The sequence below is a fragment of the Tinamus guttatus genome, unplaced genomic scaffold (assembly GCF_059628265.1).
Source record: "Tinamus guttatus ecotype Peru unplaced genomic scaffold, ASM5962826v1 Tinamus_guttatus_pri_ptg000012l, whole genome shotgun sequence".
Lineage (NCBI taxonomy): Eukaryota > Metazoa > Chordata > Aves > Tinamiformes > Tinamidae > Tinamus > Tinamus guttatus.
Genome location: NW_028288546.1, coordinates 549,913 through 562,333, shown reverse-complemented (window position 1 = coordinate 562,333; position 12,421 = coordinate 549,913). Strand labels below are relative to the sequence as shown.

Here is a 12,421-nt window from a genome sequence, read left to right as displayed (position 1 = left end):
GAACTGATAATTAATTCAGATCAATACTGATACAAGCCCAGCAAAGCATTCCAGTAATTGCAGTTTGCACACTTGAACGTAAAGAAAATGTCTATCAAGCACATTCAGAACAGAAACGATAGATTTTTCTGTGTCATTTTGAGGTTCCTCAGTTTTGTGCCTTTTGTAGTCTAGAACAGTAAATACTTGATAAAAATAATTCAGCATTCTTTTCATGCAGAAACAAGAAAATAAGCATGTTTTCTAGAGAGGTGTATTTTTTAACAGAGTTTCTTAAATTGTGTTCAGATGACTCATGGGCGTAAACATGTAGATGTATCATTTTGTGAAACACAATTCTATAATGTGATCACCTGCAGTATCAGGGAGTGGAATCAATCACTCCATTTTTTGATTCTTGTTTCTTCCAAACTTGGATTTATAGTAAAGACTCTGTGAGTCAAATATTGTATAAAGTCCTTTATATTCAGTAGATCAACTGAGAAATATACATAGTATTTCTTAATGTCATGAGAAATAAATTATAAATCATTTAAGAACTCAGGTTATGCAATTAGAAAATCTAAGTAGATTAATGCAACTGGAGTTACATTACATATCAGAAGGAGCATAATATTTGCCCATTTTATAATTTTTTCCTAAGAAGAGGAGAGAGCTAAATTACCCTAGAAGAAAAATATAATTAAAATCTAAATAAGATATTAAAATCTTATTATCTATTTAATTATATTAAAATATAATTAAAATTAATTATATTTTGGTACAATAAATTCCAAATTTGGTATATTTTTCTTAAAGCAGATAGGAACATAAATCTAAAACTGCACTGAATGATCTTCCCAGACTGCTACCACTGATGATTTCCTTTTCTTTACAATTGCCAAACACATATTTTATCATGACGGTAGTTTCTCAGAAATTTTTAAAAGCTAAACAGAGTTTTGAAAAATTGTATATATTGTGAAACAAAGAAAGAAGTTTAACTGGTTTTACAATAAGGGTCATAGCTGTGATTATTTTGCCTCCCCAAGATTAAGGTTAATAATGTTCCTTAGCAGAAGTATATTTTATTTAATGCCTCATTGTTACAATTCAGATTTTTTTTAAAAAAATATAAAACTGTAATCTTGTTCCTCTAACTGTAAAAAAGGGATCTCAGTACCCCTTTTATCCTGCTGAAAAGCTGCACAAAATAACCTTGAACTGTGAGAAAGCATGGAATATAAAGGTAGTTCATCACCTAAAACTAACGTTCTTCAGTAGGGTGCATACTCTTCAAGTACTTTAAATTTGCAAGTTGCACCACCTATCTACCTCAAGAATGAAAATCAAACATTAAGTTTATTTCCTATAACCAAATAGTTTTAAAGAGAGATAATACAATAATACAAATACAATAAATACAGAATTTAAATGATCTCTATTAAATACAAGATAATAACTCATGCCAGATCTTCAGAAAATTCAAATGTGCTTGAAGTTTACTTGTTTCATAGGAGTTTGAAATCCAAATCATACCGATTATTGAGTTTTCATTGTGATTTTTGTCTTTATGGAAATTTTGCTTTATGAAACGAGACTTGAATTCATGAGAAATGAAGACATTGTTTAAAACAAAACAACAGGAACAAACAAAATCCATGCATATTCTTAAAAATATTCTATTTTACAGAAAAGTAATTATCGAGATTGTTGATGTTGTTGATATTTTGTGTGAGTAAAAGAACTGGACAAAGCGAAAACAGTAAGATTCCTTTACACAAGTATTTTCTGTACTTTTTAGTTCCGAAACACGGAATCTCAGCTACAGATTTTCAGAAAATATTCAATATAGAAGAAACTCTAATTTCCCATCTCTTAAAAAAATTAAAATAATAGAACCACTATAATTAGCTCCTGGTAACTTCCCCATTGCTATTTCCTTTTAAGTGAAGGCCATAAAGCTTTGTTATAGACAAGACTATGTAAAGGCAAACAACCAAGGCAACCCCACTGCAAGAAGCATTTGTAAGTACAGTTACTGAGCCTTCAACATTAATAATTAGGGAGTTTGAGAAGTGATTTTCTAGTGAAAAAAAGCTGATAGAAATAAATCTAGAGCATGCTATACCCATACACCTCAAGAATTATTCTTGCTTTTCATTCTTCTAACAAACTGATGTTTTGTAAAGCAAAATAATAATCATGATGAAGCTGAAGTTATGTGTAGACTAAACCTTTTACAGGTTAGATACACAGGCATGAAACAACAAAACACAAATGAATATATTACATGTTTGGAAAAAAAATGAAATTCAGAATGTACTCAGAGAATTGTGAAGTCTTTGGGCTCCAAGTCAAGTTTAAACATCAATCTAGTGTCTTAGCAGCTCAGATTGCCAAATAACATAAATTCACAGAGAAATCATCACTGAATATCTTCAAGCCTTACTTTCAGCCATTTAGTCATCATAACATGCATTCTTGCTACTATTGGTGTTTCTGCATAGCCTGTGGATCTTATAAGTATTAGACAAACAAATTAATGTACACAGTTAAAGAAAACAAGTGCATGTATCTGTGAGCACCTGTATTTAATGTATTTAATAATATTATCAACTCAGTACTAATAATCACTGAAATCACTAGTTCAGATTTTCAGTTGAAAAAAATATTTTTAAAGCAGTATTAAATGAGGCCAATTAACATAAGGACTAAGCTTTAATATATCTATTTTGGACACATTCCTGGACCTCACCACAGAATTTAGTAAATTACTCAGAAGGGTCTTTGCAAGTAACTTTTCTCCTTGATTATTCATCACTCTGCTTCAGAAGTGGCCAGTGTTTTGTAATTACAAATTGTCACAGCAATTATTCTACCATCTTCTAACTATTTTCTAATGCATCCTATATTAGTTCTTACATAATTTTACCTGGTGTCTAAATTTACTAGGTTATCATCTGTCATGGTTTGCACATTAAGGCACATTAACTTTAACCAAATTATCATTTTTCAAGTTTTAAACCAAAGCTAACAGTGTCTTTAGCAATGATACTCTTGCTCTCTGTGTCACAGGCCATCAAATTATAAATGAAATGGCCTTGATTAGGACAAGAGCTATTACATGGACAACTACAGCAAAAAGATCTTGCTAACATCCATTGAAGCTTTATACAGAGTAAGTTATTAGGTGCATGATACCCTTATGCATTTGCTCCACAAAGGCAATTTCTAATGCAATATGATTAATTACACCAGGATTTCACAAATTAGGAAAGCATTCCCTCAGGTTTTCTGCGTACCTATACAGACTGGTGGATTGGGCTGCCAGAAGTACCGGTTTTCTACCTGAATGCAGGTTATTCTCTCATCTCCTTGCAGTTCATATCCAGGGTCACACTGGAAGAGGACAGTGTCTCCAGGTTCTCTTCCATCCCCATTTCTAGTTCCATTCATGGGGACACCAGGATCACGACAGGCAGTAGCTACAGAGCCTATATAGGAGAAGCAAAAAATAAAAAAAAAATAAAAAGAAAAAAAGCCAGTCCAATTTGTCTTTAAAATTTTCTTTCAGGTATCTCACTCACTGCTTTTATTACAGAACTGCAACTTATTGTATGTTCTATAAATACACAACAAAAGTCAGGGTTATTTGTGGAAGTGGTCCCCCTGAAAGTGGTGGTTTATGTAAGATAAACATAAAGTGGCAGGCCTAGGGTTTAATTCAGATGGCTTTTCTTGAGGTGCTAATGCCAACAGCATTTGTGTGGTTTTAAAGTGTGGGTGATTTTGTGTATTTACAATATTTTTTAAGAAAAAAAAAAGATTTAAAAAGATTATTTCCCTAGAAATCAAGTATTCCAGTAATCAAAGATTAATCAAAAATTACTTTGGATGTTCCTTACTGGTTTCTTACTCAGGACACATTAGAAAGTGTCCTGAGAAAAGAAGATAATAATAATAATAAATATATATATATAAGTTAGGGAAAATTTCCTCCAGAGACCTCAAAAATGAAGTAATTACTTCTTTGAAATGTTAAGCAAGAGAAGTGAGCCCTGAAGAGAGGAGTGGTGGGTTTCCTTGCTTGAGGAAGAAGAGTGTGTCTTCCCCTCCCAGCACAGAACACAGAGCCAGCTCCCTAGTGCAGGCTGCTGCAGAATGTGCAGGAAATATACAGGTGTTGCAACAAGGGAAATTACAACTACATGAAAAGAAAAGCTGCTTCAGCATCAGCGGTCAAACCCTGGAACATTTTTTTTTCCACAGAGTTGGTGGTATCTCCAACCTTGGAGACAGTCAAGCAGCTGTATCTGTTTGACTGCTCTAATCAGGGCATTGGACTAGAGGCCTCCAAAAGTCATCTTCAAACTAATTTTTTTCTGTGCTATTAAGTAAACATTGTGGGTTTTTTTTTTCCCCTTTATTTTTTTTTATTTTCTATTTTGAGCTCATTTTTGTATTATAGCCCTAGAATGCTAAAGATGGCAGGGATTCTGCCCCCACAGCTGAAACAGATAAATTGCTATGAAGTCCAGATTTTAAGTTTTTAAACATTCAGTCTGTAGAAGTCTGATTCTCATTTGTCAGTTTGCTGAGCCATCTACAAGGCTCTGCAAGAGTATAAAATCTAATTGAAGGATTTATGAAAAAATCTGACAGACAGGATAAGCTGCTATTTTAGAGACAACCATGAATATCATACAAAAACTCTTGATAGTTTGATAAAGAAAAAACTACTATATTTTATATGGATAAAAGGTAAGAGAACATAACACTAAGAAAAAACAAATAACAACAAAAAAAAGTAGCCATGAAAAGATATATTTATTTTTAACTTTCTCATAAATCAATTTGTCTTAATTGGTCTAAAACCTGTGGAACATTATTTTGCTTCTATTTTTTTTTTTTTTTGAACTTCTGCTTTAAGGGTGCACTTTAAGACAGAAAGAAATAAAACCTTGATAATATCCATACTACCTGGTATGTTATGTATTTATTCATGTAGTAGTGTTGTGTGACATTTTTTCAATATGATCATCAGGATAACAATGGCAGTGATGATTTCTTACTTGCAAGTATAACGTAAAGTTATAAAATTACTAATTTAGAAGTATCAAGATAATCTGCACAACTTTGGCTTTTGGATAAAATTCTGGCATATGTACACAGGGATACTTTTATGAAAAATGAAAAGTCAACACAGGTAATTAGTAATGCATCTCTTGCTCTGAATACTTAATTTATATCTATAAAAATCTCCATGTTAGTTGAGAATAGACACTCCAATTGGTTTTATATCTCTCACTTCCAATTCAAAATACATATATTACCTAAATATAGACCCTATATATATACCTAGAACTGAGGAATATACATTTCCTTAAAAAATGATTTTCATCTTCAGTTTTTCCTTTCATTTAAAAAAGGATAAACTAGGAAATACTTTGCACATTTTCAAACAACTTTCTACACTTCTGTGGGAGCTTAAGGTGTAAATAAATGATTCTCTTACAGTATTTCTGACAAGCACAGATGTTTCTTTCTAATCACATTTCTAAAGGCCTCTTAAATAAGGAGTGGGATTTTTTAAATCTAATTTTCACCATGTGAAACTACTTATTAGTAGGCTTATTTTCTAGATTTCCCCTATGGTCAATAGAAAAAGGGAGAAGCATCTACTGTTTTAGATATTTAGCATTCTAATGTAAAAACAGCTAAAACTTCCTCCCAATGTGTCAATCTTTTATTCCATTGAGAGAAGAATCCTATATGAATACCTTATGTTAGACATCTAACTTCTGTCCTAAGAAGGATGTTGTTCTGACTCACTTAGCAGTTTATATCTGCCTTAAAAGGAGAGGAAAATGACTTTTTTTTTTTTTCTGATAAATCAAATTGTCAGAATAAGAACTCTCAAATACAAAGATACCTTTTCCCTGGGGCAAGGTTAAAATATAGCTCTATAGGAAGGAAGCTGGCAAAGAAAAATCTCAGCACTGGATATAGCTATAAAACCAGTGCATTCCTTGACAGTAAACATATATTAACCATATATTCATATATGGATTCCTTAATCACAGATTTCTGTAACTTCTGCTCTTCTCTCATCATTCCTTTTCATTTGCCTGACTCTAGTATAGCACTGCTACTATTGAGAACAGTGGTTTGCTTGTTTACTTGATCTGGGAAGGGGGTCCCCAACTACTATTGTCTTAGTGGGATGTGTTCTCTAATGCATTCTCTACTCTCTATTTGCCTCTCTATTGTGCTTATTTTGAATATTTATTTTCATGATATTTCTTTAGTCTATCTTTCTCTCTTTTTGAGAAACTTTATATATGCTATAGATGCTACTGCTTTATAGATGAAGTGTATATTCCAGCACAAGAACCTTGTTCTTTTTTTTCCCTCTTATTAGATGATCAGGGACCTCAATCACCACTTTCATCATTCCTCATGAAAATATGTGGAGTAAGCAAAAAAAACAAGAAAAGATTAAGTCCCTTATAACCTTTCTGCAATATCTGCAATGCAGTCTTGAAAGCTTTCTACAAAATCAATGGAGTTGGCTATCACAGTTCACCATAAATTCATATATAGGCTCTAAAGCTCTTTGTCACAGATTAATAGCTAAATTAAGGGAAAGGTTTGTTGATTTGTATTCTATTAGATTCATTTTAAGCTCACAGTTAAGAAGAGACTTCTGGTCATATTGTCTTTTATAACTCGTGAAGCGTGATCAGTAAATATAATGTGCTAAATTGCTACATTTCAGATGAGAAAAAGACAAATTCTAACAGGCTTCTATTACCTAGCACATGCAGTATGATAGGTGCAAAACAGTTATGTGTAGGATAAGACCATGTCTAGCTGAGGGTTTTTTGCTAATGAATACAGAAGGATAGAAAAAAATATATTCTTTCTCTAGTGTGGAATAATTGCAATGCAAACAGCCAATACACTTATGCCACTCTAAAAGACTAAAGAACACCACCTTCAGGATGGGCGCTTAATGAGACGTGATGCTCAAATTAGTATCAGGAGATTATGTGTTAGGGCACAGACAAGGCATAAAGACCTTGCCTACATGCTCAAGATAGGAATATAGAGTATATATTCACATTAATATTTCAGGTCACATTCTTTTTTTTTTTTTTTTTTTTTTTTTTTTTAAATAAACTCCAGATGGCACCCGTTTTCTGTGACTTGATTTACACTGGAACACTGTTCTGGATACCAGGAAAAAGATCAGCAATTTCAAACTACAGATCAGGTCTGCTGTTCAATGCTACTCACTAATGCAGAAATAACCAAAGGACACACAAGTGAGTTTTAATATATACCTACAATATAATCCCTAATACAGACTTTGATCACTAGCTCTCCATAGAACGTTTGCTAATATACAGGCACAAGACACTAATCTGACTTCATTTCTGCTACATGACTTGAAAGAACTGGGGTAGAATCTTGTTTTGGAGACTCATAGGAGACAAGCCGTATAGGAAGCTTGTTTGTGCTTGTTGTAAGAGCATACGTACATCTACCAGATCTTTGCAGGTGGTCATTAAAGACTGAGAAGAGAGAATTTCTTTAAATGTTATCACTGAACTGCATGTGACTGTACAAGTGCTCCTACAGAGCTACAAGACTCTTTAAAAGATTATGCAGTCATATCCAGGAAGCATTTAAACACAGATCTGGCTAAAAATTTCCTTGATGTGAAGTACTGATACGTTTTGATATATCCATAGTAAGGAACCAGCATACATTTTATGCAATAAATTAGATAACAAAACTATTGCAAGTTGGTCACTCCTGCCTCATAAAAGGTAAGATTATGCCAGAGTCCAAAGCTTCCTGAAAGATCATGAGCCCAGGCAATTTCATATGATTGCTATGTCCCAGGTTGACAGCCCCATTTTCATTCAGGAAGGGTACTCTGAATCATGGCATTGGAAGTGCGACAAAGCAGTAATAGACTCCACTAATGCTCTAATCAATACAATAAATGTCCTAGCATTAGGATCAATATAATAAACATCCCAGGATTTTTCATTGTTAACCGTGACTTCTAAATTAAATTTCTTAATGTATGCCAAGTCTAGCATCAGTAAAGAGCCTAAATCCCAACCCTGATTTTTTTTTTTGATTAATTTGTTCATATCTTCTGGAGAGAGGAGAAAGAAGAAATTCACTTGTTTATTAAAAAAAAAAATTTTTTTCTTTTTCAGGGCACCAATTAAAGGCAAAAGTTTTAGGCTTAACAAATTTAAAATCATTCAGAACTTGAAACATGTCAAACAAATTTATTCCTAAACCAAGATAGTCTTAAACAATTCAAAACAACATATACTTCTAAATTCCTATCACTTTAGATCAAAACCTTTTACAATTGTTAGTCGTCCAAACTTTCATTAGCCTCATCCAATCCTGACAGACTACAGCTTCAAAATTCAGACTATCCCAAACCCCGTGTAATATCTTTACCCATATGGACACTTCAGTCTCCCTGCATCTTTAATACTGTCTGCTTGAGAATCAGGTCACCCTGATATTTGCTATCTCAAACTCATCTTACAAACAGCTTCTCTCTGAAAAAAAGGAAGCATAAAATGACCACAGTGCTTTCACTCAGACCTATATCAACTGAAATACAGTTGAGATAAATTCATCTGTTTTTAACATCTGAGTTTGCTGTAGACCTAGCAGAAATTTAGAAATGTACCCATTTTTTCATAGAAAAAGTAGGTGAATATGACAGTAAACCAGGGAAATTTATAGTTTACTCTCCTAAACTGTTTCTGTTTCAAATAATAATAATAAACAGTTTCTGTTTCAAATAATACTCAAATATTCAAAATAAAAAGACTTTGAAAGAAAATAGCTAAAATATTTGTATATGTCCCTGGTGCAGATCAAGATACTGGACAACACATGGAATTCTTAAATCAATTTTCTGTCAGAAAAGAAGGTCTACATGGAACACGTAGAGCCAGGACAAAGAGGCAGGACAAAGAGCCAGACTTGCTCCTCCCGCTGCTGGGGGACTGGGAGAGATGAAGAAACAATAGATGTTGAGGAGATAGCACTGGCTATTAGTAGCTTCCAGGACACACTCGCAACCTTCCCTGAGCAGCAATCACTGCTACATAGACTTCCCAAGGCTCTGGCATAGCCAACTGGCCATTCTTATCTATCTTAACTACATTATCAAGTTAGAAAACACAGACTCCTTGGTGAATCCTGAAATCAAGATATATGCATATTTCATTTCTCTTTTTTCTACATGTATTGTTTCATGTATTATCCTGATTGTTAATCAGGAGTATTACATAGTAATTTTAAAATGACTTGTGTGTAAAAGGTTGTTTACATTGTAACCTGGTATATTCTTATGGCATTTTTGAGGGGGGAAAGGTGGGGACAAGTTCTTTTCTGGAAGATTTTCTCTGAGGTTACTATGAGATATACTTTACTTCTTGGGTAAAACAACAAAAATGGGTTTAATGACACAGACTATTTTGTTTGTTATATTGCTGTCAATTTACTTCAGATGTTTTGAATAAAATTCATTTGAATAACTAAATTACTACACAACTTTTATCACATCTTCTTGGACAAACTTAAGAGTTATCTTTCCCAAATTCCTAATCAGATTCTTTCTAAATATGAACTATTCGTACTGATATCCCGTACCGTAATATCCCTCAAACTTTTGCCCATAGCTCTGGTACTGTGTATGAAACCCAGACACAGATAAACTAATTGACATATGGTTTCAGATGATTTTATGTAAATTAGCATAACATGGATAGTGTGACAATATGTAATCATGCTGGCAATGCTCTCCTAATGAAAATTATTCCAAAAATATTGAAAAACTTCACCCTGTTTAATTTTTTTTTTTTTCCTCCAGAACAATAAGGTTCTTCGATCCCTGTATAGCAGACCTGTCTCTGCTTTAGGTAACATATTTCTTTATGTATACTTATGAAAACAAGGAAATAAATACAAATTCTTAGAAAGAAGCAGGCACAAGGCTCTTTGATCCCACACATTGAAAATCCTATCAGTAATCATTCAGTTTTTAATACATATTATGTTGAAAAGATCTTTAAGACTATCTACTTTTTCTGGTTTATATTCCTTTATCACAAATTGCACATATGCATATATTGTTAGAGATTCAAAGTCCCTTTGGTATTTTGGGGATTCTTAAATGTACAGCCAGATGGAGATCACATGACACCTGGTAAGAGTAAGGAAGTGTTTAATCTGCCTGAAGATTTGGTTGATATTTGCTTCAGATTTTTGTACTATAACTAAATAGTTTGACTTTGATACAGAACTGGCCTCATTATTTGATAATATTCTGTCCATTTACTTGATCTACATTATATCTAAAATTTATGAGTTATACCTTCTGCATTATCCTAATTTATAGGGCGTATAAAGCACTGCGGTTGCTTGCAAAAAGTTACAGAATGTTTGTCAGAAAATGGCTTCTTTTCCCCATGAGTTGCATGATTATACCTCCCCAAAACACAAAAAAAACACATGCTAAGTTGTATCAAGATTAGATATAGAAAGATAACTGAAGTTATGATTCTTATTTTAATTTTATTTTGTGAGTTTTTAGAATTCCTCTATGTAAATGATTACATCTGAGACTGTGCAGCTCACCGTGTCCAGCCAGTAAGCTAATGGTACCATTCAAAAAATAATTTTTTGATATTCATATATGGGAGATTGAAAGATGAGCATTCTTCAGTCAAGTGGCTTTGCTAAATCTGTCATTTATGAAATTAGGCAGCTAATGACATTTTAAATATAAATATATTTGTAAAGGCATAAAATAGCAGTTAACATCCTCCTTTAGCTGAAAAAAATGACAAAATACCCAGCCTTAGTCACAAATGGGATAACTGGAAAAATAGGAGCAGACAATGAGGTGGCAAACTTGAAGAAACTCCATGTCAAGTAGCTTTTCTCATAACTGAAATAAGAAGATGAATATGGAACTCCAAAGTCCATAGAGATGATTTGAAAGAATTATTGCTTGAGAAAGAGGATTTGGGTTCCATTAGTGAAGCTTTCTAAAAGGTAGTAGGATTAATAATAGCACATGAAAAATATCAAATGTGAAGTATAAATCTAGTTTGCCTTCAAGGAATTTCACTTACAAAAAACTATTTTGGCCATTTTCCCAAACTTCTCTCTAGCTATGTTTTTGAGATCTGTTTCCTGCATTACAAGCTAGCAATAAGTATCTCAAATTGCCTGTTTTTCCTATGATATGGATTGCATAACATAGAAAAACCCAGACAGTCACACTCATTAACTGAAAATGTGAGATGTGTAAGTGACATATAGACAAGACCTTGGAGGATATATCCCAAAATAGATATCTCATTTATTTGTGCATTCTACTGCAATCTGTTCATGAAAAAGGCATAATAGTCTTTCTATATCTCCAGGAAAGAGCCCACCATGTGTACATTCACGTGTGCATGCATATGTGTAGAGATTTATAAGGATTTTACATGAATCATAAATAAAGAAGCTAGTTATACTGACAATGACAAAGAGCAGAAAATCCACTTCTAAGCGAGATTGATGCAATACCAGTTTTTGTCAGACAGAAACAGAGAGCAGAATCACTTCCGCGACTAATGGGAGGAAGGTTTCCATACCCACATTTCTGCATACACTTCTGTGCATATTGGCATACACCTGTGTGTCTTATACCAAATACTTAATGAAGTACCTCATCCGAAAACACACAGTAAATATCTTGCTCCTATTGTCCCACAACACTCTGTCAAAATAATTCTTGTGAACTTGAGCTGATGAATTTGCCATTCATACTGCCAGTAGCTGTCTGTAGTAACACCAAAGAAAGGGCACTGTTGAATGCTCAACATCAGCACATGAATGCAAAGATTAAAGTTCAGGGTGAAATCTCACAGGACAGGTAGTTGGGGAAGAAGTTTCATTGCAAGTAGAAGACAAAAAGTAGGAAGCCCTCATCTCAGGCGGCATTGCTCACTTACTGGTAATAAAGGTAATGCAGGGAAGTGAAAGCTTCAGTAAGAGATGTCAAGAAAACGATCAAGACAATCTTTTCATCCTGAAGAAACCTAAAGAGGCAACCTATTTTTATTAAGCACATATTACAGTTTGATGATTGGGCTTCCTCATTACCTCATCCTCTGATTTCTCATTATGACTAAGAACATATAATTGCATATGTAGATACAGACCAAATTGTAATGCCTTTCTACCGATGTCACAGCCATCAGTTAGGAAGACAACTGGCATTCAGAATAACTTAACCTAGAATAGTTTATACACTTTTATTTTTTACTGTGTAAAATGAAATATTGAAAATAAATAAAAATATGCTATTATCTAAATCTTTGACAGTATTTTA

At 33.3% G+C, this 12,421-nt stretch overlaps 1 protein-coding gene across 3 annotated transcripts in view; it reads right to left on the bottom strand.

Moving 5' to 3' along the window:
• CSMD3 (CUB and Sushi multiple domains 3) overlaps nt 1-12,421 on the bottom strand; it is a 574,767-nt gene that overhangs the window by 154,146 nt on the left and 408,200 nt on the right. For all 3 annotated transcript variants that reach the window (XM_088523156.1, XM_088523167.1, XM_088523178.1), the window contains one exon: nt 3,285-3,476. In XM_088523156.1, coding sequence (XP_088379282.1) covers nt 3,285-3,476 — 192 coding nt within the window. The remainder of the gene's footprint in view (nt 1-3,284; nt 3,477-12,421) is intronic.